Raw genomic sequence first — 27,927 nt, 5'->3', positions numbered from 1 at the left:
GAACACAGCTAGGTGTTCATTCTAGTCTGGAGCCTTGAACATTCTATTGAGTTTACCCTAACACAGGTGTTTGGGAGAGGAATGGAATAAACTAAGGAGATAAAGTCTGAGAAAAATTCTTAAGTACCCACAATGGTGGAGTGATAGTTCAAAGATGGGTTTGATTACAAACACTTGGTACATTTCTTCCCAAGCTGTCACTGATTTATTTGCTGAAACTTAAAATGTCCTTTTCCCAAAGTAATCTACGTTCTTTTCTTCCAGCCGACCCCTTGGTGGGAAGTATTGCCACTCAGTATATGACCAACAGAGCAGAACATGACAGAATGGCCAGACAGTGGACCAAGAGATACGCTACATAAATTGGGTTTTCACAATTCTTACATTATTTGTCTGTCACAGAGAGAGCTGCTTATGATTTTGAAGGGGTGGGGGAGGGTGGGAGTTGGTAAAGAGTAGGGTATTTCTATAACAGATATTATTCAGTCTTATTTCCTAAGATTTTGTTGTAACTTAAGGTATCTTGCTACAGTAGACAGAATTGGTAATAGCAACATTTTAAATTGTCATTAGTTCTACAATGTTAGCTGAAATGTAGTACTCAGAAGAATAGACATTTGGGTTCAGTTGCTTGTAGTCTGTAAATTTAAAACAGCTTAATTTTGTACAGGTTACACACATGGCCATTTATGTGAAGTCCTTCCAAGACTACATACTTTTATGTTTAAAAAATTGGAACTTGTTTTCCCTTCTTGGACGGGAACATTGATATTTAACAGTTTTTAGAGATTGTCATCTCATATATATAAAATGGGCACGTGGCTATAAGATACCATATAGGAAATTAGTAGTTACGTATTTTATTTTATATGCCAATCTACTTTATTGGGAAAAGATTAGAGGTTTGAATCAGGACTCGTGAAAACCTGTAGTGAAATACCTTAAGCAGTTAACTGTAAGGCGTGGCTAGGAGTTGCTCAGTGGATTGGTTATATGTTGTGGACTACTTAAGTCTGCATTTGTTACTGTGCTAATAAACAATATTAAAACAACCACCTAACACTGCTGTATTCATTTACTTTCTTTCTGTCTTTGTTAATTAGTACTATGCAGATTCTTTCTTTTAAACTTGAATGATCTTTGTTACTGAAGAAGCAACCTAGAAGTAATTGCAGACAATAAATGGGTATTATGTATCACCTATGTTAGGAGTGGTACATCATTACTAATTTACACAACAGCCTTGTGGGATAGATTTTTTAAGTGTCTTAGAAAAGGTTAAATAATTTAATGCATCATCTTTGAAAGATGAAGCCGACTGCATCTTTTTAAAAGCATTTCTAAAGTACAGATGCTATGGTGGCAAGTACCTGAGCAATGGGTAGATAAATCGGGTACTGCCAATTACCCTCTAACATGGCTGTACTAAGTGTTCATATCTCTAGGGTGCAGCAATTCTACTTCTTTGTATCTATAGCAGACAAACTCACCCAGGCACACAGGGTGAAGGTACATAACTAATTCATTAGCATTTAAAAAGAATATGCAGCAACATAGATCTAAGTTCAGCAGAAAAAACAAACTGCAGAACGATCTAGTGTATTTACAAATAATTGTAAAAGTATTTATCAATCTACATAAAATACAAAAGAAAAAAACCTAGAAGATCAAACACTCAGTAACTGGAAGAGAAGGCAGGGAATGACTTACAGTAACCATATCTGAGTGATAATTTTTGACCAAAAAAATGTATTGTGATGAGAAGTTTTTTTAATGAATTATACCGTAGCAACACTAGCTGATTTATAAGTTTTGTATCTTTTATATGTAGTTCTTGGCTGGAACTCACTGAACTGAGCCAACTGAGCTTAAATTCACTGAACCTAGCCTTAAAAGTATTCAATTTAAGATGTTAAAATTTACTGGATGTTTTTAGATTTCTTTGCTGAACAGCTACTTCTTATTTTACATTTAAATAGTTAAATATAATCAAGTAACTGCTTTCACATTGAAACCACTCTAACTAACTTGCTTCCTACTTACACAATTAGTTAAAATATTGTCAATTTGCTAAATACAATGAGCCCCACTACTCAGATCTTGCCAAAATTCAGAGAAGCTTAGCACAAACTCAAGGTATCTAACTTGAAGACTACTGTACTCCAATATTTATATGAAACATTTTATTCTACAAGACTACATAAGCAGAAAACTATTCCAGAAGGTATAGGATTCTGTCCTTACGAGCCTAGCAGTTTTCTAAAGAAGGGAGAAACAGTTTGAACGTATTTACACTACCTACTAAAGTCATGCTAAACATAATTTGAACAAAGCTAAATCATAGGTTTTGTTCTATGTACCCTGTTTCCCCGAAAATAGGACCTAGCCGGACAATCAGCTCGAATGCGTACACAGGGTAGCAAGATGTCAACCAGATAAAATATAGATCACTTAGTACCCAAATTGTTTACTGTTTGTGATTCAATTTGGACACACTAAAATGCCACTTTGTAATCCTAGGCATTAGATGACTAGTGAATATTTTAAAAACAAATTTATGTTTGAACTAAGAATGTTTCAAGTTACACAGAATGATGTCTTCTGAAACAGGTTGTGGGGGGCGCTACTCATAGGTACAAATATATCTAACAAAGGTGCTATATCAAGGACACATTTTAAGCAACCAGAATGCAAATATTTTACATCAGGCAATAATAAACTTAGCCCAAATAATTTAATTAAGACCTAAAGTGCATTAAATTACTTCCTTTGGGTTTCCAAAGGACCAAAGGTAGCTACAAATGGTGTATTTTAAATATGTTCACAGACATTTAAAAGCAATCACTAGTCAGCAAACAATTGTGGTACTGATTTTTAGTTCTCAGAGCTAGAGTTCCCTTTGTTTTTCCTCCCAGGCAGAGGAAAGCTTGATTTGCTCGGGGGCTGGGAAAGTTTGCTGGCTAACAGAGTGAAGGGTTCGATCAGAGTTTTCCGATCTGTAACCGTTACCTCCCACAGTCGCACTTTCTCACTTTTTGCCCATTGCTGTGCCACTTCAGCGTCCACTTGTCTCTGCTCAGAAAGGTCGATTTTGTTTCCTAGGACAACAATTGCTACCTGAAAGAGAAACAGATAAAAAGATCACACTTTGCCAACATCAATTCCTAGGCAAAATGGAGAAATAAAGGAAACTGTCCCATTTAACAAATTGATTCAACAAAACTGATTCTCAGATGTGACCTGAATGATAAAATACTAGGATATAATATCACTCCTTCCTTAATGCATTTTTGGTAGAAATGCAGATGATCTACAGGCTGCTATGATACATGAAACATTTTAAATTAACAGGTGAAGTTATTCAACTCAGGTATGAATGGAAGCTGGACTTGGGGAAATGAATATCTAGGACACAGTAGTTTGACTGAAATGTGTCTGCGTTTCAGTTTCACTAGACGGTTTGCTGTTTTGCTCTACATACTTCACAGTGTAAGAGGACGCCCAGGCTGTGAGTTCTGTACCCCTAGAACCTAAGTTCTATGACAGTGGGAAGTTTTGTTCTGTTCACATTATTCCTAATCATAGAAAAGTGCCTGGTGCAAGCACTAAATATTTGTTCCCTGTATGGACCAACAGGAACATTTTACACTCAAGGCAAAGCAGTCAATGTTTCCCTTAAACTTGACTGCTTAACCACACTAGGCACTGTTTCAGGCAACCAGAACACAGCGGTCACAGCCCTAGCCCAGGGGGGTGCGGAGGGGAGGAGAAATAACCAGATTTTCAGATGGTGACTGTAAAGAAGACAATAAAAAGTGGAGAAAGGGCAGCAACAGTTGTCAGAGAAGGCACCTCTGAGGAGCAGCTTTGAACTAGGACCTCTGAGCTGTGCTGTGTTCCTGCCTGGAAGTTGAGCTCCCTGTGCTCCAGCTGAGGCCACGCCTTCTGGTGGCATGAAAGAACAGGCCCCAGAACTCGGGTTTTCTTGGCAAATCTCATACTCCATTTCTCAGCAGGAACTGTCCCTTTAAGCCCTCCTGTCGCTCATCACCCTCACTGTCTGGAATTTTCATGCTTCTGTGAATTCTCCATGTGCATGTTACTTAAAATTTTATTTTATATTAATCTGTGTTAATTCAATTATTGGCCAAGCTAGAAGAACTTAGCAGGTGAGAGGGAAAGTATTTTAGGCCCTCCCCCCCCCAGTTTTGACGAGCCATCCAGGAAAATTCACAGGCTGGGCCACTACAAGCAAACTGGACTGCGCAGCTGAGAGATCGTGGACGTCTGACCACAGCCAGCAGAGGTGGTGAGCGCTTGACCCCATCGGCCTCTGATGTCTTGTCCGTGGGTTTTGGTATAAGTCAGAAGTGAGACGAGTCCATTTTCTCTCTTCTAAATTTAGATTAGCAGGAGAAGACATTTGTGGAACTAGTTTCTTGGGCAAACACGACTCTGGTAAAAACTTGGTGTGAGTGCTCCTGTTTTCTACTGATGCGTTCCTTCCAGAGACAGACTAGGATCTCCTCCAGCTGGATGACATATACATGAAGTGGTGAGCAGCCGAGTAGGCTGTGGGCCCAAGCTTAGGGAATCAAACCATATGCTGTTCAAAAGGGGGGGGACGGGGTATGTGATTCCCTGTGTTTTGGAACAGCTATTGAGACAGGGCTCCCCACCGTTTTCAGGCTAACTGAATGAACTGTTGTATCCATGAGGGCTACACCCTTTGCACTCTTTATGGAAGCCTTTTGCTTCCTTGGTGAGGCATAAAAGGTTTATGATTTGAGTCGCTTTTAAAATCCTATCATCACTGGCTAAACAATAGATGCCTTCAACCGGAAAAATTTCTAAATTGAAAATAATGTTACAGAGTTCTCATATTGCTATAATAACTAACTATTAAGACTCGCTTAATAAGATGGAAGGTCAGCAATTACTACAAAAATCAAAGTCCACTTAGACCCTTCCTATTTACCTTCAGATATTTGCAAATACTATAAAAGAATCAGGACACTGAAATACAGTTGCCTGGCACTTAAGAAGAAAAAGAAGGAAGAAAATAGATACAAAGAAATACAACTAGTCTTAAGCTTTGAATTTGCTATTTTAGTTACTTGGGGGCTTACAGATGCTAATACAAACACGGTTAATTAACGAGAATTGGGGGGGGGGGAGAAGGGAAAATCACAAAATTTCCCAAAAAGGTGGAGATATTTAAAAGGTTATTGAGATATAAGATTATGAGAATTGGTGTATTTGAACAGGTTTTAAAGGATTTAATAATTTTAATCCGAAATTTGGCAAAATTGGAAGCTGTTTTCAGTCTGATAGGAGTTTTTTTTAAAAAGTCTCAGTGTCTTCCCAAGCCCTCCTACTAGGTAAATCAGAAACACAAACACAACCTACAACTAGCTGAGGCTGAGGAAACTTAAGAAGAGAAACTGTAAAGGGGCACTTTTAAAAACAAGCAGCTGAAGTCTCCCATGCCTGATCACCCCCCGCCCCCTTTCCCCAACGTCCTTAAAAACTGTCAAGGGCAAATGAAAAATCTTGTATCTTCTCTACAATTATTAGCAATTCTGTTTATGTTTGGTCTATTTGTGATACCTGTTTGTGTTTTATATATGGTATGGTGTTTTTTGCTTCTGGATGGTTTTACTATTAAATAGTTTGTACTATTTGATTGGCTTAAGGGAATTAAGTGGTTACATAAATTAAAAAATATAATAGAAACTAACCCAAATGCTTCTCAGGATCATGTGATCTGAGGAAATATCTGATATGAAGTAGGTTTAAATTGGTTTGACTAAATACACATGTCTTTTAGAGTCATTAACATTTATATATATTTGGTTTTACCTGGATTTTCAAAAATGAGTTCATGCTATCTCTGATACAAAATTTTTCAAGAAAATAGCTTGGGTAATAATTGACTTTGAAATTTCATGGAGTTGTTAAGAACTAACAGATATGAATAAAAGATTTTTTTAGATAAAACTTTTGGTCCCCTTTCAACTACAAGATGTTGAAAGAAAGACGACACAAAGAAATGGAAAAATATTGTGTGCTGATGGATTGGAAGAATTAACATTGTTAAAACTTTTATATTACCTAAACCAATCTACAGATTAAATGTAATCCCTGTCAAAATCCCAGTGGCTTTTTTCACAGAAATAGAACCAAAAAAATCCTGAAATTTGTATGGAACTATACAAAAGATCCCAAATTGCCAAAAGGAATCCTGAGAAAAGAGAACAAGGCCAGAGGTATCACACTCCTGAATTTCAAACTATATTACAAAGCTACAGTAATCAAAATAGTACAGTACTGGCAGAAACCAGACACACTGAACAATGGAACAGAATTTCTCTGAAAGCCCAGAAATTTAGGACAAAGGAGCCAAGAATATAACAACAGAGAAAATCTATTCAATGGTGTTGCAAAAACTGGACAGCTACATGCTAAAGAATGAAAATGGACCACTATCTTACACCAAATGTAAAAATTAAAATGGATTAAAGACTTGAACGTAAGACCTGAAACCATAAAATACATAGAGGGGGAAAAAACATAGGCAGTCAGCTTCTGGACATGAGTCTTAGCGATGTTTTTGTGGATTTGACTCCCAATGGCAAGGATAAAAAGCAATAATAAAGAATGGGAGTACATCAAACTAAAAAGCTGCACAGCCAAAAGAAACCATCAACAAAACAAAAACGGCAGCCAACCAAATGATTTGCAAATGATACTTCTGATAAGGGGTTAATAATCCAAAATATATGACGTATGAGTGTACAATTCAACAAAAAATAAACTTGATTTAAGAATGGGCAGATGATCTTAATAGACATTTTTTTCACAGAAAACATACATATGGCCAACAGGCACATGAAAAGATGTTTGACATCAGTAATTATTAGGGAAATGCAAATCAAAATCATAAAATACCACCTCACACCTGTTAGAACAGCTATTATCAAAAAAGCAAAGTATTGGGCCAGCCCGGTGGCTCAGGCGGTTGGAGCTCCATGCTCCTAACTCCGAAGGCTGCCTGTTCAATTCCCACATGGGCCAGTGGGCTCTCAACCACAACATTGCCGGTTTGATTCCTCGAGTCCCACAAGGGATGGTGGGCTCCGCCCCCTGCAACTAAGATTGAACATGGCACCTTGAGCTGAGCTGCCTCCCGGATGGCTCAGTTGGTTGGAGCGCAGGCTCTCAACCACAAGGTTGCCAGTTTGATTCCACAAGTTCAGCAAGGAATGGTGGGCAGCGCCCCCTGCAACTAAGATTGAACACGGCACCTTGAGCTGAGCGGTCGCTGAGCTCCCAGATGGGAGTTGGTTGGAGAGCGTCCTCAACCACAAGGTTGCTGGTTTGACTCCCGCAAGGGATGGTGGGCTGCGCCCCCTGCAACTAGCAACGGCAACTGGACCTGGAGCTGAGCTGCACCCTCCACAACTAAGACTGAAAGGACAACTTGAAGCTGAACGACACCCTCCACAACTAAGATTGAAAGGACAACAACTTGACTTGGAAAAAAGTTCTGGAAGTACACACTGTTCTCCAATAAAGTCCTGTTTCCCCTTCCCCCCGCAAAAAAAAAAAAATCTTAAAAAAAGCAAAGTATTAGGATGTGGAGAAAGGGAATCTTTATACACTATTGGTAGGATTGTAAATTGGTGCAGCCACTGTGGAGAACAGTATGAAGGTTCCTCAAAAAATTAAGAAGTTCCATATTGTCTAGCAATCCTCGTCTGCGCATTTATCTGAAGAATATAAAAATAGTAATTTGAAAAGGTATATGCACCCCTATGTTCACTGCAGCATTATTTACAATAGCCAGTGGAAACAGCAAATGACTGGAAATAACCCTATTGTCCATTAATTTTGGACTGGTTAAATAAGTATGATACATTTACATCCACACAATGAATATTGTGCATCGGTTATAAAAAAGGAATATGAGGACATACGGAAAGGACTCCAAGATACATTGCATGGGAAATACAAGGTGCACATATATTTTTTTCCTTATGTTTCTTGGTGTAGGAAAGAAAAATAAGGAAAAAAAATATGTGTATCCCTATTTACTTGTATTTACATAACTTTGGAAGGATACCCCAAAACTAGTAAAGTGGTAAAATACAAGAAGAACATAACTTGAGGTACAGGAACTCAGTGGTTAAGGATGGGGTGGGAATTAAGAGTTCACTGTAGTCATTTTTGTGTATAATTTTTATTTTTGAACCATGTGCAAACATTACCTATTAAATTTTTTTAAATGACCATGAAAATAAATAAAGGCAACCTAAGCCAGATCACGTCATTCCTTAGCTTAAAACCAATGGTTTCCAACCCAAAGTGTTGCCCTCATCTCCTGCCGCACTCATCATAGCCCACTTTGGCCTCACTGCGGTTCCTGAAGATGACAAGTGAACTCCTGCCTCAGACCCTTGCACTCTCCACCTGGAGCACTCCTCCTCCAGACAGCAGCTTGGTTCCCTCCCTCTCTTCTTTCAAATCTCTGCTAATTGTCACCTAACAGGGAGGCCTTGCTAGATCACCCTACAGAAAATAGTACCCTCACTCCCCACTCTGCTTTCCTTTTCTACATAGCATCACTTCATATATTTGTTCATTGGCTCTCCCCTCCCATCCCCAAAAGAAGCTTTAGGGGAACAGGGACTCTGTTGTCTGTTATATTCCTTGAATGAATGTGCTTATGGGGTCTTAAGCACATTCATTCAGCAAATGCTCATTGAGCAACTACTACATATAGTAGTTGCTCAATGAGTATTTGCTGAATGAATGTGCTTAAGTCCCCATAACAACCATATGAAGAAGGTACTATTATCATTTTATAGATAAGGAAACTGAGGCAGAAACATTGAGGCACAGAGCAAGATTCAAGTATATATGAGTGTTCATTGAACTAGCCTTTCAACTTTGTGGGGGACAGGCAGGGGAACCTAGAGGATACTCCAGAAAATAACAGCATTTATCTGTTTTGATAGGAAAAATAGAAAACAGGTTGGAGGGGAGCCTTCCACTTGCCTTTTTGTATCTTTTGAAGATTGAACCTTGTGAATCTTTGAGGGATCCTTGCAGTGATGGAAATGTTCTGTATCTTAACTGTATAAACGTCAATATCCTGGTTGTAATATTGTACTACAGTTTTGTACGAAGTTGGCATTGGGGAAAACTAGGTAAGGATCTCATTTCTTAAAATTGCTTGTGAATCTACAATCACCTCAAAAAGTTTAACATAAAAATAAAATAAAAATCTAGGTTAAGAACATTTAGCCAGTGCTGTTAACCAGTTTATTATATGAGGTATTCCTAGATGCTGAGTCAGCCACGTGACGATCTGGAAAAAGATCTATGATAAGGGAGTTCCAGGCAGGAGAAGGAGCAATTGAAAAGGACTTCATAGGGGAACAAAATTACCATGTTGAAAACAACGGAAAGCAGACCAGTGTCAGTGCAGTACAGTGACGGGAACAGAATGATAAAGCTAAGATGAGAAGGACAGGCGTGGGCCAAGTCATGTAAGACTCTATAGACCATTATAAGTATCTTATTTTTAAGTGGTAAATGGGTAGAATCCAATAATTATTAAGTTTCTTTTTTTTTTTTTTCCCCGGTAAGGCTGAAGCCAAGAATCCTATTTAACCCAGGAGACAGTAAAGAGCCGTAAGAAACAGTGATGCCAAACACAATATAACGTGAACTTGAGATATGGAATCATTAAAATTCAACTTATACGTGGTAATAAGCAAAGGCAGAAAGTCACGTGCTGGTCCTGATTGAACTCTGTCAGTCCTGCTTCCTGGGCTACGAAAAAAAAAAAGAAGACTACAGATATACTATGAATACACACTGATGCTTTAAAAATATTTTTAAAATGTCCGTGCCACAATTTTAATAGTATTATAATTCATAGTTGGCATTTTTAACATACCTACTTACCTCTTTTTTGTCTTTAAACTTATCAATTTCTTTCTTCAGAAGCTCTACTCTTTGAAAGGATTCAAGATTGTTCACACTGTATACAAGAACAAAGCCATCAGCAAATGAAAAATAATGCTTTGGCAGTTCCACACCTTCCTGCAGGCCTCTGGTGTCATAAAGGTGTAACTGTTCTTTCACTCCCCGATCCGTTTCCACTGAAGCCATATATACATCTTCCATTGTTTCACAATCTTCTATTCCTGGCATTAAAAAGAAATTACTCTTATATATACAAATATCACATCATTACGTTGTACACCTGAAACTAATATGTTAATTTACCTCAGTTTAAAAATATTACTCTTCCTGGACAACTCAGTACCAACTGTTGAGTATTTTTTTGTCCTGCAGAAGTTGGCTTTCTAGGTTCCCTATTTACTACATGTAAGTATGATATTTTCATTTACTAATGTCTTTAAAATGAAAGATACTTGTAGTAAATGAACAAAGTGCATTTTAAAAATATTTCTTTATAGACATAAAAGTAGAAATAAAAATTTAGCAATGAGATTTACTAGTACGTATTTTTAAAAAGTAACTATAGCAAGAGTCAAAGAACTTTATACCTAAATTGGAGAATTAAGGGCTGATTTTAAAAGTAACTTCAACAACTACGAGGCCTCATTTTCTTCTCCATCAGAGTCAAAGAGAAGATGGGGGTAAATGTGCTGTTTTTCTGTGCAACTTCCACTCTTTCCAGGGCCTGTTGAGGGACTCAAAATTTATGTCCCTTCTGGGCCTGAGCACCAGACCTTAACTCCCCAGTACCTACCAGGCACTTTATTGAATATCCTGCAAGAACTTCAAACTAACAAAACTTGTTACTAGAGTTCTCTCTGAACAAGGAAAGTTACCAACCATAAATCAGCCAGCCACTCTACTGCTGAAACATCTGCTCAATCCTTTGCCTCCTTCCATTCCCATTGGTGTGTTATCTTACCTGAACTACTGCAATAACTCAGTAAACACCTGGTAAATACCTTGTATCCTTTCCAGACTGTGCTCAAATGTCAACTCTGTGGATCCTCTCCTGAGTATCCCCTTCCCTCCTTTCTGCTCCTACTGTGCCTTGTAGATAACACTATTTTATACTGAAATCTTGCCATATCAGTCTCCTCCACAACTGGAGTGTAAACACCTTGAGAGCCAGGACTGGCTAACCTATCTTGATAGTTCGGAGGAGTAACAAGTTGACTTACTTACACAGTCCTTAGCAAATGTTTGCTGAATGAGTGAATGGATTCATAATTGATGCCCCAATTTCAGTTCCTTTCTTGCCTGCATGATCCTTTAAAAATGCATTTTACTTTGTTTCGTTTGTGAGGTTTGTGTCTTCAACTAGTCTATAATTTTTTGAAAGGAAACATCCTGTGTTCACAGCAAGTATTCAATGATCATTTATTGATAAGGGGATTAGGGGAGAAGATGAACACTTAGAATTGTAATGAGTAGTGGAGAGGCATATGATAAGACAGGTATGGTACTGTCCCAGTAGTCGCCTTCATATTTACATATAGCCAAAGGTAAAGTCATATGGATAACATCTTACACCAATAAAACATACTATATTATAGGTTTTTGAAACCTCTTGTTCTAATTAGGTTTCCCTAATTAACCTAAATACTGTAGAATGATTTGTTACAGGTACTTTACGTGAAATGTCTGTATTAAAATCTCCATAAAGTATTAGATTAAAAGGAATCATCATGTAATGATAAATAGGTTGCATCATGAGAAACCAAAAATTTACTTTCATCAGCATAATTCTTTATGGAATGTGTTCAGTGTTTAGAAAGGGAAAATTATTCACAGGTTTGCGTATGTGTATCCTGTGATAAATTAAGCTACCTTAGGAAATTAAAGGTTACTCTGTTAAGACACAAACTTACTGGGCTTTGACTACAAAAAAATTTAAAGGCAAAAACTACCAAGACTTTTGGTGGATGTTTTATCTACCAGAAGCCAGTCTAGCTCCCCTTCTACCCTCATTGAGCTTAGACCTTTTGTGATGTTGTTACTGTATAAGTCAACTGAAGTCGTGAGTCTTCCATCAGCTCTCTAGATCTCTCCCACTCCATGCTGCTGGGCAACTACCTCTACCCTGTACAGAAGACTAAGGGTACAATTTATGAAGAGAGTAAAACAAGATGCTTAGACTGAGGGATAGAGGGTATGAGTTCCATAGTGAAAACCAGGGGCAATTAACTGACATGCTCCCTCTGCTCCCAAAACTTTGGCAGCCAGGTCTTTATCCACTAGGCAGAGGAATCTGGCCAGTGAAAAAGATAAAATCCTAAATATGATAACATCTAGGGTTCCTCAACAAATGCCCCACCCAGATGGCCTTCCAGTGAAGCTCAAAGTCATAAATCCTATTCACATGCTTACAGTTTTCAATTAACTTTTTAGTTCTTCATTCTTAACTGTGAGCAGACAACCTAGGATTACCAAATATCTGAGGAAAAGAGAGAGCGAAAATCAGAAAAGAGCACCTTAGGGAAAAAGACTATGCAAAACAAAACAAAACAAAACAAACCCCGCAATATTATACTCAAAGAGATACGATAGTGAATCCATGAAATAAGAACAGGATGCTAAGAAACGAGAACTCAACAGAAAGGCTGGAAAGTGAAAATGAGGAAAATTCCCAAAAAGGGGAACAAAATACTGAGAAATGAAAAACCGGAGAGGAGAAAAATTAGATGATTATTCCAGAAGGTCCAGCATCCAGAGAGAGAGAGAACAAAAAACATAAGAGTACGGAAAGCATCAACAAAATAATTTAGAGCTGAAGAACACGCATTTGCATGTTGAAAGGGCCTGCTGAATGCCCAGTACCACGATGAAAGCAGACTAATTACATGATACACCACTGAAATTTCAGAACACGTGGGACAAAGAAGAGAGCCTACAAAGCATCCAAAGCATCAAGAATATTAATGGTTCTTAGCTTCTCAAAAGCAACAGTAGAAGTAAGAAGATAATAGAATCTGATAAAATTGAAGATACACATCTTCTATGAACCAGCAATTTCACTCCCAGATACATACCCCAAAACTTGTCCACATAATAGCTGGAATACATGTACAAGACTGTTCACCACAGCATTATTCTAATAGCCCCAAACTGGAAACAACTCAAATGTTCATCAAGATAGAAGAGATAAATAAGTTGAGGTATACTATAAGGCAATGAAAATTAAACCACAGCTACCTACAACAATATGAATGAATCTTACAAATAAAATGTTAAATGAAAGAAGCCAGACACTGAAAAAGTTATACAGTATGATTCCATTGATATAAAGTCAGTAACAGGCTAAAATAGACTATACCATTTAGCAACGAGGCAAAACTAAAGAAAAGGAAATGACTAACCAAAAGTCAGGGAAGAGATAAGCTGTGATTGGAGAGAGGAACATGCCCTTAATGTTCTACTTTTTGACCTGCGTGGAGATTATGCAAAGGTTTGTTTTACAATGATTCATTAAACCATATATGTGTTTTATGCACTTTTTTATATGGATGGTGCATTTTACAAAAAAGGAAAACAGATAATGGGAAAAAGCTTTCAAAATTCTTAAAGGAAATTATTCTCAATCTGGAATTCTCTACCTATAAAAATTATAACTCAATTGTGAGTGTAAAATAAAGAAAATTTTCAAATATGTGAAGCCTCAAAAAAATGTATTACATACATTTTCTCAGGAACCTATTTGAAGAGGCTGGCCATCAAAATTAGCACATAATCACAGAAGAGGAAGATATCAGATCCAGAAAACAGAACCCAACACGAGTAAAGAGAATCACAGGGGCAACAGTAAATACAAAAGCCTCAAGACCCAGAAACCCCAAGATTCCTACTATGCACCAGGCACAGAAGGCATCTTAAGGGTGGTCATCACCCAATGCCCCATTCATTGTACAACATTTTCAAACCCCCAAAAGTACTGAAAATGTGCTTCACCAAAAGAAGGGCATAAACCAAAAGAAGATGCCAAGAGATCTAGGGAACAGGAAATCAAACCTAGGAGGAAAGAAAGGTAAAGAGAAGTTCCGTTACCATGGAATAGGTCTAGATAGCTAGCGAGCTCTTGGGAGTATACTTCGAAGGGGAAAAAAAGGAGTATCTCTGATATAGTTGACCTAGGAAATGCAGAAATATCTGGACATGTGGAAGAATTAGCAAAAGGTATAAACAAAACTAAAGAAATGACTAAATAAAGCAAATACTAGCCTCCATAAAAACAAAAAGAAAAGAAACAATCATAGTACACAATGTAGCTCAGCTGAGAATATTTACACCCCCCAGCAGCTCACAGAGTGTGGTCTGCAGATCCCTTGAGTTCTCTTTTCAGGGAGTCCATGTGGGCAAAACCATTTTCATCATAATACTAAGACATTTGTCTTTTCCGCTGTGTTGACATTTGCACCGATGACGCAAAAGCAATGGTGGGTAAAACTGCTGGTGCCTTAGAACAAATCAAGGCAGCGGCACCAACTGTATTAGTTGTATTCTTTACCACCTCCTACCTACAGTTAAAAACATAAAAAGCCAGTTTCACTTCCTCATTGCCTTATAGTATTCTATTGTACGAATATACCTCAATTTATTTATCTCTTCTACTTTAATGAACATTTGGGCTATTTCCAGTTTGAGGCTGTTCACTTAAGAATGTCCTTGATGAAGCAGTAAAAATTACTAATTTTATGAAATCTCAATCCTTGAGTATACATCTTTTTAATATTCTATGTGATTAATGGGAAGTAAGCACAAAGTATTTCTGTATAATGAATTATGGTAATTGTCTAGAGGAAAAGCTCTCATGTTTGAGTCGCAAACTGAACCAGAACTTATTTTTAAAGACAGAATAACAGAAAAATCATTTAGTTTATTGATATGGTTATTCAGGGTATTTGACATTTTCTCAAAAATGAATAAAAGGAGCCTATCATGTGAAGGAAAATAATTGATAGTGTTTGTTGTCAGTGATACAATTTGACCTTTCAAGCAAAAATTAGAATTGTATCCATCACCATGAACTTCATAGCTTCCCAATACTGATGAGATTAGTGATGATATTAATAAGTGTTATTTGGAAGATCTGCTTATCTCAGTGAACCAGTATTTTCCAAATGACCAATGCATGGTGTTAAAAAAAACCATAGTTGGGTAAAAAAAAAAAAAAACAACCCAAAAAAAAACCCACTTAAAGTGCAAGACAGATCAATGAGAGTTAATGTGTTATAATAGAGTAGGAAAAGTTCACTTATGTGGTTTCAGATTCCACATTATAATAACTTTTAAATAACCATTACTTGTTGAATTTTAGTGAAATACCAAAGAAGAAAATCACAATTATCTGGAAAGTCTATTAAAATACTACTCTTTCCAAATACATATCTGCGAAAGGCCAGATTTTCTTCATATATTGCAACTAAAACAACATATCACAACAGATTGAATACAAAAGCAAGTAGATATAATAATACAGCTGCCTTCTATTAAGTTAGACATTAGATTTTCAAAAATGTAAATCAATGCTCTTTTCACTGTTTCCTGAAAACAATTATTTTCCATAAAATGTTATCTAAGCATATGATAAGCTTATTATTATTTTAAGTAATAAATATATTTTGAATTTCTCAGTTTTAATTTCTAATACAGTAAAAATATCAAAAGATACACCCTACATAAACAAAAGTTGTTTGGGGTTCTAAGAGGGTAAAGGGATCTTCCCCCAACCCCCAGGAATAATTTATTTTTTACATAGGCATAAATTAGAATCAGTAGGTAAAAAAATTAAGAACAATGCAGCATTTATGACAGGAGGAATTAAGAAACGAAAACGCTTGAGAACTGCTGGCATATGCACCATAATAAAAACCAAATATGGGTTTAACCAAAATTGTTAAATATTATTTTGGGAAGGTGGAAGAGAAGCAGAGCTCATCAAAATAGTTATAAAAGATAAAAAGGTGCTCTAAGCCACTTGCCAGAGATATATACTTCGAAGATCTATGATTCTTTTCTCTCCAACAAAAACATCATTGCATTCTACCTTGTAACATCTGTCTTCCTTACTAAACCATGACCTCCTTAAAGCCAAAGATGCTGTCTTCTTCACCTCTGCATTCTCATAAGGCCTCATCACAGCCTGGATTCACATAGCAAGTATTATATAAAACATACACACATGCACACACACACATACATTTGTTTTCTTATCTGTTATAACTTACAGCAAGTACTCTTGAATATCAGTATCATAAAAGATGGTTTTTTTTCTCCCCCATTTCTTCCTCCCTCAATCTCTGTTGACTTCTATGACCTTTTTGGTCCCCCTGGATTACACCTCACTTTTGTCACCCATCTTTAGATTAGCAGGACCAATAAAAGACCCCTGCAATTCCCACAACCTACAGAGAAAAATAATCTTACCAATAGTATGATTCCCATAAAGGAGCTGCTCCAAAATTGCTGTTTTCCCCACAGACAAGAAGCCACACACCACAACCTTGCAGCCCTTTCCCATCTTCTTTCAGGATATCACTGTAAAGAGAATAGAGATTTTTAAAATTGTATGCTGTTGAAATCAACCTTCTCTTTTCCTTTCTATATTTAAATTTAATAAGTACATACATGGGGGGAATGTCAAATATAAAAGGGGATATATAGAGTAAGGTCGATCCTTCCAAACCCCATTCCCAGTCTCCCATCTGCTCCCTTATACAATCAGTGTTACCAGTTTCTCATGTATTTTTGCAAAGATAATGTAGATAAACATAAGAATACATGTATAGTTATGAATGCCCATTTTCAAAAATAATAAACATTTTACACAAAAAATATTTCAATACTAATTAAGTTTATAGGAATCCAAATCGAATTCTAGATAAAGCCAATCCTTGAAAGAGACTGCCTGCTCAGCAATAGTTACCTGGAAAAATAAACATGTAAGTAAAAATTTAAGGAAACGTGTAGATAAAAATTTGGATAGAGAAGGGACACGATTTTTTAAAGAAACACTAATGTTATTAATGCTCATTTCTCAGGATTTCGGTATCTACATGGGTTCTCTTAGTCATACATCTTTTTGAGTCATACTTCTTGATCCTAGAAAAATTGCTCAGGCACTTTAAACTAGAAAGAAAAGGAAAACTCATCTCTCCTAGCTTTCTACTGTATCCAAGGAAGAGCAAAACGAGGTAACATTTTCTTCAATTTTCCTCAAAGCTTTTCTTTCCCAGAAGGCAAGGTACCAGAAGCCAAAGCAGAAAGGAAAACAAGGCTCATTAAATACAAAACAGTAAGTTGATAGAACTTAAAAAGGCATTTTGCCATCTCCCCCAATTTTCCTCTTACCTACAAGTGTACAACATGAAATAACTGATCAAAAGGGATAACAGAACTACTTGCAAGTCAAAAAACAACTACATCAAGAAAGTTCAAATAAGCATTCAGATAAAAGGTATCTTTTATGCTGGGTATCGTTCCATGCATGCATGTGTGTTGTACATCACTACTGATTTTTTTTTTTTTTTCTTTTACCAACACCAAAAACATTAAGTAACAAATGAACTTCCCTACTTTATCTTCTCCAAGTCTGTAATGTTTTGTGACCCAAATCCGCTACAACACTAATCTGCTGACTGGAACATTTTTAATGCTACCATTATTGTTGCAGTAATAATATAGCACTCATTGCCAGAGCAGTACACTACATTTTGTCAGTAGAGAAGTAATCATCAGTTTATTTCCTTTATATTTTCAACATAACTGCAATAGAAGACTTCTCAGTATTTATAAGGGCAGAGCTTTGTGTAATTGATTACCTATGGTATGCTATCTCCTATATCAGCAACCATGGCCCATTTTGAAAGGTTTTCTACACATACTTCTGAATTTATGACTAATTTAATGTCATCTCATTTATCATAGGATTCTACTCTGTTCTGCATATTGTGGTCTCTAAGTTATGATACCACTGAATCTTTCAAAGGGTTTTTCATGATAGCTAAAATTTAAAGGAAGTTGCCACCTAACCACATGAGATGAGGATAAAAATCTTCCAAGGGATAAGAAAAATGATGGCTGCACAGAACAATTCTGTTCTCAGAAAAGGTTGCTGTCAGGATATAAATTGATTTTATTGTTATTTTCTATTTGCCATCCTCTGAAAATGTCTTAGCCCCAGTAGAATTTCTAAATACCAGTGCTTACCTCCTCTTTCCTTCTTGTTCAATAAAAAAAAAAGTCCCTTTACCACGTATTATACAAATCTTTAAAAAAAAAACAAAAAAAAACCCAAGTGTTTAAAAGGGCAGGTACATACTGTAGTTGACTGAAGCAGGCATTTTTAAGAAAATTACACCTAATAACAGCAATAGACCCTCTGTAAAAGGGAGACAAACTGGAAAAATGCTGAAACCAATAGAATCCCGAGACATTCAGAAATCAAATGTGCCAAAGTGTCTTTGGAAGTGGGCTTAATACATCTGCTTCAAAAGTGGTATACTGCAATTGTACTTTGATCACTCACTGATATTAGGGTTAGCAGATCAAGTTTGTTAAAAAATACGTACTATTTTGTGTGTGTAAATGAATAAATTGAGGGATTTGTTTCAGTGTTATCGGAGAAATCTCCAATGGCAAACAGTAAAAATAACAATAGAGGTAACTCAAACACTAGGTAAGGACTTTAAGTTTCTTTAGGAAAGAAAGACAAGGAAAGCGGTAAGACAGAATAGACCATGTTGAATATTCTATAGCATCAAGATGAAAACAAAGATGGAAGGACAAGCGATTAATCAAAGCACAGTTGGGACATTCTAAGTACTTAGTTGTCTTCAACTGGGAAACAATAATACATAAAGCTGAAGCTATGTGAACTGCTACTATCAATTAAAAAGTATGATTTCTTTAAAAATTATGTAAGATAATGAATAAATACACATACAAAAATACTTTATTTTCTATATATGATAACGATGGTGGGGACTCATAAGGAAGTGGTTGTTACACTTATAAATACTCAGATTTACAAATAAAAACTAAAAGCTTGGTTCTAGAGACATAATATTTCATAGTTCCCAAACACAATAAATATGCACCATTTCCTCCCAAATACAAAAGGGAGGTCATCTGCAGAAGCCTGAATAGGCACTGAATCACACGAACAGATCCTGGGGGTGGTCAAGTCTCATGTAAATCTAGGTTTCAAGAGTGTGAAAGGCTCCAGAGTAGATGGATTATAACCTTTGAGGTTCCTTCCAACACTGTGATGCTATGAGGACAGAAAGTGCTTACACAGAAACTGCATCAACACAGGTTACAAAACGTAGGAGTTAGAGCTACTTGTTACAGTCCCTACCCTAAGAAACAGTAAAATTCAACATTTTACCTATTAATCCTGATCTGATGTTAAAAGACTGAGAGAGTGTGCTTAACAGGCAAAATCCAGTGCAGCCTTAAATACATATTGCTTTGCTTTCCAGGCTAATCACCAATGCTGCGCGAGAATAAAACGACCTGGTCCATCCCTGTGGAAAGCACTGAGATTGGTCAATATTCTCTTTTAAGAGCCACCAGAAACAGCTTCCCAAATTGTCAGTACTTCTGTTCTTCTAAGGAAATCATTCTACTTTTATAAGTAAAACATAATCTTTTTATACAATCAGAAAGATACTAATACTGAAACATGGTTAAAATCATAGATGGATCTTATGTAAGTATCACATAGGGAAAACTACACTATAAAATTTTTATGTAAACATCATGTACTGTGTGCAATACTTTTACTATCCAGATATGAATATATTTTACATACATAAACATACATTAAGAGTTTTGCATACAATATTGCACATAAAATAAGCAGATTCCGTCTTACAATTCTTTTATTCACTTAGAAAAATATTTACGGAGGGCTTATCATAATGCCAGGCATTAGGGACAAATTATGGGGCAAAATGGAAAATGATCCTTGCCCTCAGAAATCTGAAAATCAATTAGAAATACCAATCCAAATCTTGCAAAACAGAGAAACGAGATTAAGAAGCAAAACTGCAAAATCTCAGATATTAGCAGTGATCATTCACATTGCCAGACTCTTCTTTCCAAATGATTCCTCCAACTCTGCAGTCAATCAGTCTTGACTCATTTTTCTCATATCCCACTTCTGCTCCATCAGCAAATCCTCTACCTTTGAAACACATCCAAGCTGGACCATTTACCACCTCCGTCACTAACGAAGGGGTTCAAGACACCAACTTCTCTTGCCTGGTGTCTTACAGATGTCCCTGGCATAAACCCCGAACCCAGTATTTTACTTCACATAAGAAAGGGGATTCTGCAGCTGTGATTAAATTAACAACCTTGAGATGGGGAGATTATCCTGGAATATCTGGGTGGACCCAATGTAATTATAAATGTCTTTATAAAAGGGAGACAAGAGTGTCAGAAAGTGAGAGAGAGAGATTTGTAAATGCTATACTTCTGTCTTTGAAGGTGGAGGAAGGGGTCAGGAGTCAAGGAATGCAGGTGGCCCTGGAAGCTGGAATAGGCAAGGAAACATATTCTCCCCTAGTGCCTCTAAAAGAACCCAGCCCTGCTGACAACTTGATTTTAGCCTAGTGAGATTTCTGACCTACAGAACTAGAAGACAATAAATTTGTGTTGTTTTAAGCCAGTAAATTTGCTGTAATTTTGTACAATAGCACAAGGAAACTAATACAACCTCCTAACTAGTCTCTCTGCTTTCACTTTTCCCTTTCTTCCTTTTAGCCTCAAAGCTACAATCCAAATGAACCTTTAAAAATGTAAGCCGCATGAAGTTTTCCTTCTGCTCAATCTTCCAGTGGTTTCCACTCTTTGGCAGTTTGGAAACCCAAAGTCCTCATAAGAACATTCACCTCTCTCATGTCATCTGCTAGTTTCCCTATGGTTGATTCTAGCCACACTGCCTCCTTGCTGTTCCTGTATTAATCCAGGCATACTCTAGCATTGCCACTTGTCCCTCTGACTGAAATCAGTCCCCACGTCTCCACTACTCACATCCTTTAGGTCTTTTCTCAAACGTTACTTTAGGTCTTTTCTCAAGACTTACCCTAAACATTCCATCCAAAATTTCGACCCAATCCAAACATTCCCTATCTCTTCCCTCCCCTGACTGAACATTTGTCCCAACATATATATATGATGTTGACTGCCCCATTTCCAAGGAAACAAGAAGTTCTGCATTGACCACTGCAGCGTCCCCAGCAGTTGGGACATTACCTGGCACATACAAGGTCTGACAATTAAGTTTGCAAACTCATCCTAGATAAAAGTGCTGCATACCTCATTGCTGAATATCAACTATGGTCACCTTCAAAGTACATCCCTTGGGGAGTTATGCACCAATGCCAGTGCCTAGTCCACCCTTCAAAGCAATTTTGGAACTCTCTCTGGAATGGCCATCAGAGCTGTCATCCTCTTACCCTTGATGTCCTGAATGTCATTAAAATGTCTTCCTGTCAATAGTCACTTTATCTTCAAATAAAGGAAAAAGTCATTGGGGGCCAGATCAGGTGAGTAGGGAGGGTTTTTCCATGCAGTTATTTGTTTACTGGCTAAAAATTCCCTCACAGACAGTGCCGTGTGAGTTCGTGCATTGTCATGATGCAAGAGCTCCTTCGGGGTCTTGCACACCTTCCTCATGCCAAGATTTTCAGTTAAGATATTCTGTATCGATGTTTACTTGGTCTGTTATGCTTCTCACAGTCAGCTGGTGATTTTGATGCACAACTCAACAATTTTTGCAATGTTTTTGTCAGTTCTGCTGGTTACTGGCCGACCGCTCGTTACTGACCTCTCTTCATCAGTGACATTTTCTCTCCATTTAGAAAAACGTTTAACCCATTTGTACACTGCCTTTTTCTTCATGGCATTATCCCCATAAACCTCGACTAACATGTTCCCAATTTCACTTCCACTCTTGTCAAGTTTAACAAGAAATTTGATGTTTGTTCATTGTTCTAATTCAAGCTCAAACATTCTCACCACAGCACACAAAAACACGCAACAGTAATAATGAACGCCACTCAGCAAGACACTGCCACACGTGGACACGAGCACAGCTGTGAGACACTGATACACCAGGGTTATGAAACCTTACCGAGCTGTTTGTACAGAGCTGCCACGCACACGGTGGCAAGTTCGCAAATTAATGGTCAGAACTTAGGCACTTTATAAGTATTTAATTGAATCAATCAACCATGTAAGAACTCTTAAAATGTTAGAGCTGCGATTTAAAAACAAAAACAAAAACAGGAAAGATAGAAAATAGGGGAGAAATAACCTAACCGCTAATGAATTAGAATATAAATGTGATTCTCTTAAACCCTGGCCACACTTAAACTTAGAACTTGTAGAATTAAACCACACGACTATCGAAAATGAAAATATTCTGGAGACGCAAAAAAGCTATCATTTTCTTATAAAGAATGCAGCACAAAATGCCAGCATTTTCTCCGCATTTCTTCCTGAAACACTCGCACCTGCCAAGCAGGTCTTGGCAAATAAACATTTCGCTATTCTAAAAAACTGGTTCTGACGTAGCAATACTGCAACCAAATTTGTACGCATGAAAGATACAAATGGAAAAGCACGGAGCCGCCCCTGCTCCCCCCACCCCGGATCATTATTAGGACAAAATCCCTCGGAGCTGGGCCCACGGGGCTAAAGCACGAATTGACCCAGAGGTGGGTGGAGGAAGGTGCGGTGCGCGGGCCGCCACCCGCGAAGCCGGGGCCACAGACGTCTTATTTGGCGGCTGGAGCAGCGTCGCAGGGGTCCGAGCCGTTTAGGATGCCAGATTTCTGCACCCGTCCTGGGGGTGCAAGATGACAGCGTTCCCCGCAGCAACACCTCAAGTGCGGAGCCTGCTGTGCGTAAAGCCGCCCCGCACAACTCATGACACAGACCTGTACACTCCGCAGATCCGGAAGATAGCGGCGCGCTGGCTGCACGGCTCCACAGCGGGATTTAGCCACTGAAGCCCCGCCCCCAACTTGCCTTCCCCCGGCGGCGGGACTGTCCTGAACACTCGCCCACAGAGATCTCGCCAGGGACTGTCGCCTGGAGGACCAGAGGGAGGGACAATAGGGAAGGTGGTGCCTAATCCCGGCGGAACTCCGCCCACTAGGCTCTCTGCCAGAACTACATGTCCCATGAGGCTCTGGGCAGCCGCAGCCTTTCCACCGGAAAGACTTTCGCTGAATTGGGGGAGGAGCCCAAAAGGGATTCTGGGAGAAAGGCTCTTTCCTTTCCGTCTGGCCTCAGCCATCAGGTAGGCAGTGAAAGGGATATTCACAGTTCCATCCGCCGCTGATCTCCCTTCGCCTGGGCCATCCAGGCTCGGGGACCCTGCGTCCTGGGACCTTCTTCTTCCTCCTGTACGGCTCGAGTTTGATTAGGATGCGGGGCAGCGCGGTTGTGTAGAGGTGGCCCCGGAGGCAAGCTGGGGGATGATGTGATGGCGGCGCGAATTCGCGCTGGGCCCGGAGCGGGAAGGAAAGGATGGCGTGGGACTGAGGGATGGGAAGCTGGGCCTAGGGTTTCCTAAAGCGAGCGCGGTAGGTTGGTGGAAGTAAGTACTTTGTCCTAGAGTTAACCAACGTCGGAGGGCAACATCTTCCCCTGTGGTGTCGGCGAGGTTTCTTTGCAGGCCAGGCTCTTGGAGACTCCGCCTGCCGCAGTCCTCCGCCCCCTCAGGGCCCAAGTCTAGCTCCAGTCATTGTCCAGCAAAAATGTGCTTTGTGCTTCCCTGTGGGGGTCGCAGAGGTGATTGAGCGCTGCTTCCCATGGGCACAGAAGCGAAGGTTGGGCTGGCTATCCCTTGCGAACTGTGCAGAGCCATTTTCCTCTTCAGTGGTTTCCTCGTAGGTGGTGGGGAACTAAGATGGGCGGAGTCTCATTATACTTGAAATGGATGATATTTCTTAATGCCTGGTTTTATCTGAAAGGTAAGCCAAGATGGGCGCTTACAAGTACATCCAGGAGCTATGGAGGAAGAAGCAGTCCGACGTCATGCGGTTCCTTCTCCGGGTGCGCTGCTGGCAGTACCGCCAGCTCTCGGCGCTCCACCGGGCCCCCCGCCCCACCCGGCCGGATAAAGCGCGCAGGCTGGGGTACAAAGCTAAACAAGGTGAGTGGTCTCTGCGTGGGTGCTTGGATGAAATTATATTCTCCGGGGAAAGTTAGGAACCAGTGATGAGGAAAAGCTATCGCCCGATGTCTTCCTTCACATGAGGCTTTGGCAGCAATTGTCTTAAACTAGCAACACACAGAAGTTGTTGACCAATCTCCCTGTGTGGTTAACAAAGTACTTCGAAAGATACTGGATTGTGTTCTTTATTTTTAAAGCAAGTCTCAAACTGGTATTAGTTTTACCTCCATCGTATAGGTAGTATTTGATTTGTGGTCTGAAATATACATTTGATGTAGGAGCAATAATGACAAGTCATTGAGTCTTCCACTCTTAAGACCACTGTAATTTTTGTTTGTAGGATATGTCATATATCGGATTCGTGTGCGTCGTGGTGGCCGCAAACGCCCAGTTCCTAAGGGTGCCACCTATGGCAAGCCTGTCCATCACGGTGTTAACCAGCTAAAGTTTGCTCGAAGCCTTCAGTCTGTTGCCGAGGTAAGTCGTTTTTGAGAAGCATTTGACTTGTGCCTAAGTGAGTGCTATTGTGTTTAAAATGGGGTTTGTGGTTTTTACTAATCTTGGAGAACAGTTGCTGGCAAAGATTTTGTCGGTCTTTGTTACTAATATGCTTTAAGTTGTTAATATGTGGAAATATAATTCCTATATATAGATGTCTATATATCTCTGTATATAGATATATATAGCAGAAAGTGTTTTATGATTATCGTGAACCCCTGGAATCTAAGCTTTTGAAGGGCGGTAAACTGTCTTGAGCACATCCAGGTGTATAGAAGCTGCATTTTTTTCCATGTCACTAATTTTCTGTGGTCAGTTGTGAGTTGTCTTTATAGGTTAGTAAATTAAGCTATGCTCTGTTGTAGAGGCTTGTGAACAAGGGACTTGATTTCTATGATCTAAAAATGTGTTTTTGTTATTAAAGCGCAAAGAAGACTGCAAAAGAGACCATTGTGGCCCGCAAAACTTAAAATATGATAAATGTTAACGTTTTCTATAAAAGTTTGCTGACCTCCATTGTATGAGAAAAAGACAAGGTTCCAGAATCCTAAATTTTGTTAGCCAGATATTCTCAATATTCATGCCTTAGGGAGGGGGTAATAATAGGGAATAGTAAGTAGACCTTATCACACTGAATGGTCACAGCCTCAGTCTCTTGTTTATTGGTGAACTAAAGAGAATTCTTGCTTCCTTAACTTGCTACCATGGGAAATGTGGGGGGCTGACTTCAGGCCTTTTTTCCTCTTCTAGGAGCGAGCTGGACGCCACTGTGGGGCTCTGAGAGTCCTGAATTCTTACTGGGTTGGTGAAGATTCCACATACAAATTCTTTGAGGTTATCCTCATTGATCCATTCCATAAGGCTATCAGACGGAATCCTGACACCCAATGGATCACCAAACCAGTCCACAAGCACAGGGAGATGCGCGGGCTGACATCTGCAGGCCGCAAGAGCCGTGGCCTTGGAAAGGGCCACAAGTTCCACCATACTATTGGTGGTTCTCGCCGTGCAGCTTGGAGAAGGCGCAATACTCTCCAGCTCCACCGTTACCGCTAATATGAGTAATGTTTGTAAAATTCTTTCCTAATAAACAGTTTAGGACAGTCATGTTTGCTTAAAAGTGTTCTTTAATTTGTCTGTTAAAACTAGTTGTCTGCAGATTGTTTTCATGAATGCATTGTCAAATTATGAAAGTTAAAGTGCAATAATGTTTGAAGACTAAATGATGGTGTATCTTGTTTCTCATAAGATAAATACTTTTGTCTTTGCTTTATCTTAGGGAGTTGATATGTCAGTGTTTAAAATGCTGTGTGGTTATAACAGGTGTAAAATAAATTCTGTGAAAGGAGTCCAGAACTAGCCATGTAGGTTTGTTGGTGCATGTGATGAAACCTACAGCTTTATTGAGGGAATGCAGTGCTCTGTTGGTTTATTCTCAAGGGGTTGTTTTTTGAAGTTTGGCAAGGACAAACATTGTAAAGTTGAATTTTGCTTGGAAATTGCGAAGGATATCCTAATCCATTCTCAGAATCATGCAGAAAAATGAAAGTTGACTATGGGGCTCACATTTTTAGATATAATCCAACATTCTGTTTACATAACTGCTGGTTCTGAAAGGAGAAAAGTTTAAAAGAATGCCACCATTGTTAGGAAAATTGAACAATCATGTTGCAAGGGGGTTCTCTTACAAATGAAACAAATCCTGCTTAACCTGTACAAAGTTGGCTTGGTCTCCGCAATAGTAGTGAAGTTCAGTTCACTAAAGGTGGAGGCTTCCTGGTTCAATCCCATGTCTCCGTGGGCTGTGGAATACTGAATTCCGTGCAAAGTAGTAATGGTAATAACAATGGTCTATGATGAAACTGAAGGAAATTGAATATAAAGTAAATGAGAATTATTAGCCTTAAGGTCGTAATGTTAATTTGTGACCATTATGAACCCTGTTTAAAAGCACTTCATTGGCTTAGTTCAATCAGTCTTAAAAGTCATCTTGGGTCAACCTACGTTATTTATTCTAATCATAAGGGTACTGAGAAAAGTTACGTAGTTGATGTCAATACAAGTTCATGGTTTCCAATCTAACCTTATGCATTGTCTAGTTATTTTTTTCATCCCTACTCAAAACTACCCTCAAAATACTTCCACAAAATTTCCAGGCCGTCAGTTGTGTTCACCTTAATGTTAAAGCATAGACTAGGCTTCTGTTTCCCAGAGTGAATTAGAGTGTGTAGGAAATCTTAAAGAAGAGGAATTGCCCCGATTTCCAATTCTGGGTTTGCTAACTTAAAGAATTGGTAGGTAGTTTGATTCCAAAATCTAATTGCTGTTTCCTTGAACCAATTTTTCTATTTTCTTCAGGGGTCTTAAAAGTCTCAGTTAAATAATTTCCAGAAAACATGTAGCAGACTCATAAAACCTTTGAGACCTAAATTCCTTTCCACTCAAAGATCTTAAACCATCTATTTTGTGTGTAGAGGTTGTTCAACTAAAGGAATAAAGTCTATTAAACTAAAACTGGATCTGTTATCTTTTGTCATCTAATACTAAATGCTTTCGAGGAAGCCAAATACCCTTACCTGCAAAAAGGTATCAAAACATGATGGCAGTCAACAATTTGAGGGAAAGAGAAGTGTGTAAGTACTTCAGTTTTCTCTTTTGGTTCTTTGGTTCCTTGCACAAATTAGAAAAATTCATTGAAGTCTTTTTCAGACTATTGTGGATGCTAACGGGAAGGGGAGGGAGGGTTCAGGCCAAAGGTCAGACAACCTGTCTCCAGGAAGGGCTTGCTCCTATCATTGTGACCCTACAGTTTTGTCTCCAGCAGCTAGAGGGATCCTATTAAGTTTTAACATGTCATTTCTGTGCTTAATACTCAAGTCCTTATATAAATAGCTAACATTTTAGCTTCCATGATCTTGCTACTCCCACCATGTGACCTCGTGTCCTACTACTGTCATTCCTTTTCATCCCAGCCTTTTTACTGTTCCTCAAACACTAAGCACTTTTCCTAATGCATTTACCATGTTAACCCCGAAAACAAGACTTAGCCGGATAATCAGCTCTATTGCGTCTTTCGGATCAAAAATTAATGTAAGACCCCGTCTTATTTTACTTTAATATAATTTTTATTATACTATAATAAAACATTTTACTATAAGACCGGGTCTTAATTTTTGTTCCAAAAGATGCATTAGAGCTGATTG

The 27,927-nt window shown here is 38.6% G+C and overlaps 3 protein-coding genes across 5 annotated transcripts in view; 2 read left to right on the top strand and 1 right to left on the bottom strand.

The window, feature by feature from the left end:
• The window catches only part of UBE2E1 (ubiquitin conjugating enzyme E2 E1), a 60,614-nt gene extending 59,562 nt beyond the window's left edge, over positions 1-1,052 (top strand). For both annotated transcript variants that reach the window (XM_074312781.2, XM_074312782.2), the window contains exon 6: positions 265-1,052. In XM_074312781.2, the coding sequence (XP_074168882.1) occupies positions 265-362 (98 nt within the window). In that variant the 3' untranslated portion in view covers positions 363-1,052. The remainder of the gene's footprint in view (positions 1-264) is intronic.
• On the bottom strand, positions 419-23,177 carry NKIRAS1 (NFKB inhibitor interacting Ras like 1). The gene is made up of 4 exons (XM_019745278.3): positions 22,983-23,177; positions 16,459-16,569; positions 9,976-10,217; positions 419-3,117 (listed from the first exon to the last, which is right to left on the bottom strand). The coding sequence occupies exons 2-4, from the start codon at positions 16,550-16,552 to the stop codon at positions 2,875-2,877; spliced, it is 579 nt and encodes a 192-aa protein (XP_019600837.1). The 5' UTR covers positions 16,553-16,569; positions 22,983-23,177; the 3' UTR covers positions 419-2,874.
• A 37-nt stretch (positions 23,178-23,214) lies between these two features.
• On the top strand, positions 23,215-25,831 carry RPL15 (ribosomal protein L15). 2 transcript variants are annotated; one of them, XM_074312783.2, is made up of 4 exons: positions 23,215-23,347; positions 24,024-24,205; positions 24,567-24,703; positions 25,475-25,831. In XM_074312783.2, the coding sequence occupies exons 2-4, from the start codon at positions 24,034-24,036 to the stop codon at positions 25,778-25,780; spliced, it is 615 nt and encodes a 204-aa protein (XP_074168884.1). In that variant the 5' UTR covers positions 23,215-23,347; positions 24,024-24,033; the 3' UTR covers positions 25,781-25,831. The 2 variants fall into 2 exon arrangements, with proteins under 2 accessions (XP_074168884.1, XP_019600785.2); XM_019745226.3 differs by having other exon boundaries at positions 23,317-23,453.
• The last annotated feature ends 2,096 nt before the right edge of the window (positions 25,832-27,927 follow it).

Source organism: Rhinolophus sinicus, chromosome 5 (genome assembly GCF_057876585.1).
Source record: "Rhinolophus sinicus isolate RSI-liver-muscle chromosome 5, RSI-T2T, whole genome shotgun sequence".
NCBI lineage: Eukaryota > Metazoa > Chordata > Mammalia > Chiroptera > Rhinolophidae > Rhinolophus > Rhinolophus sinicus.
This window is presented reverse-complemented; position numbering and strand designations above follow the sequence as displayed.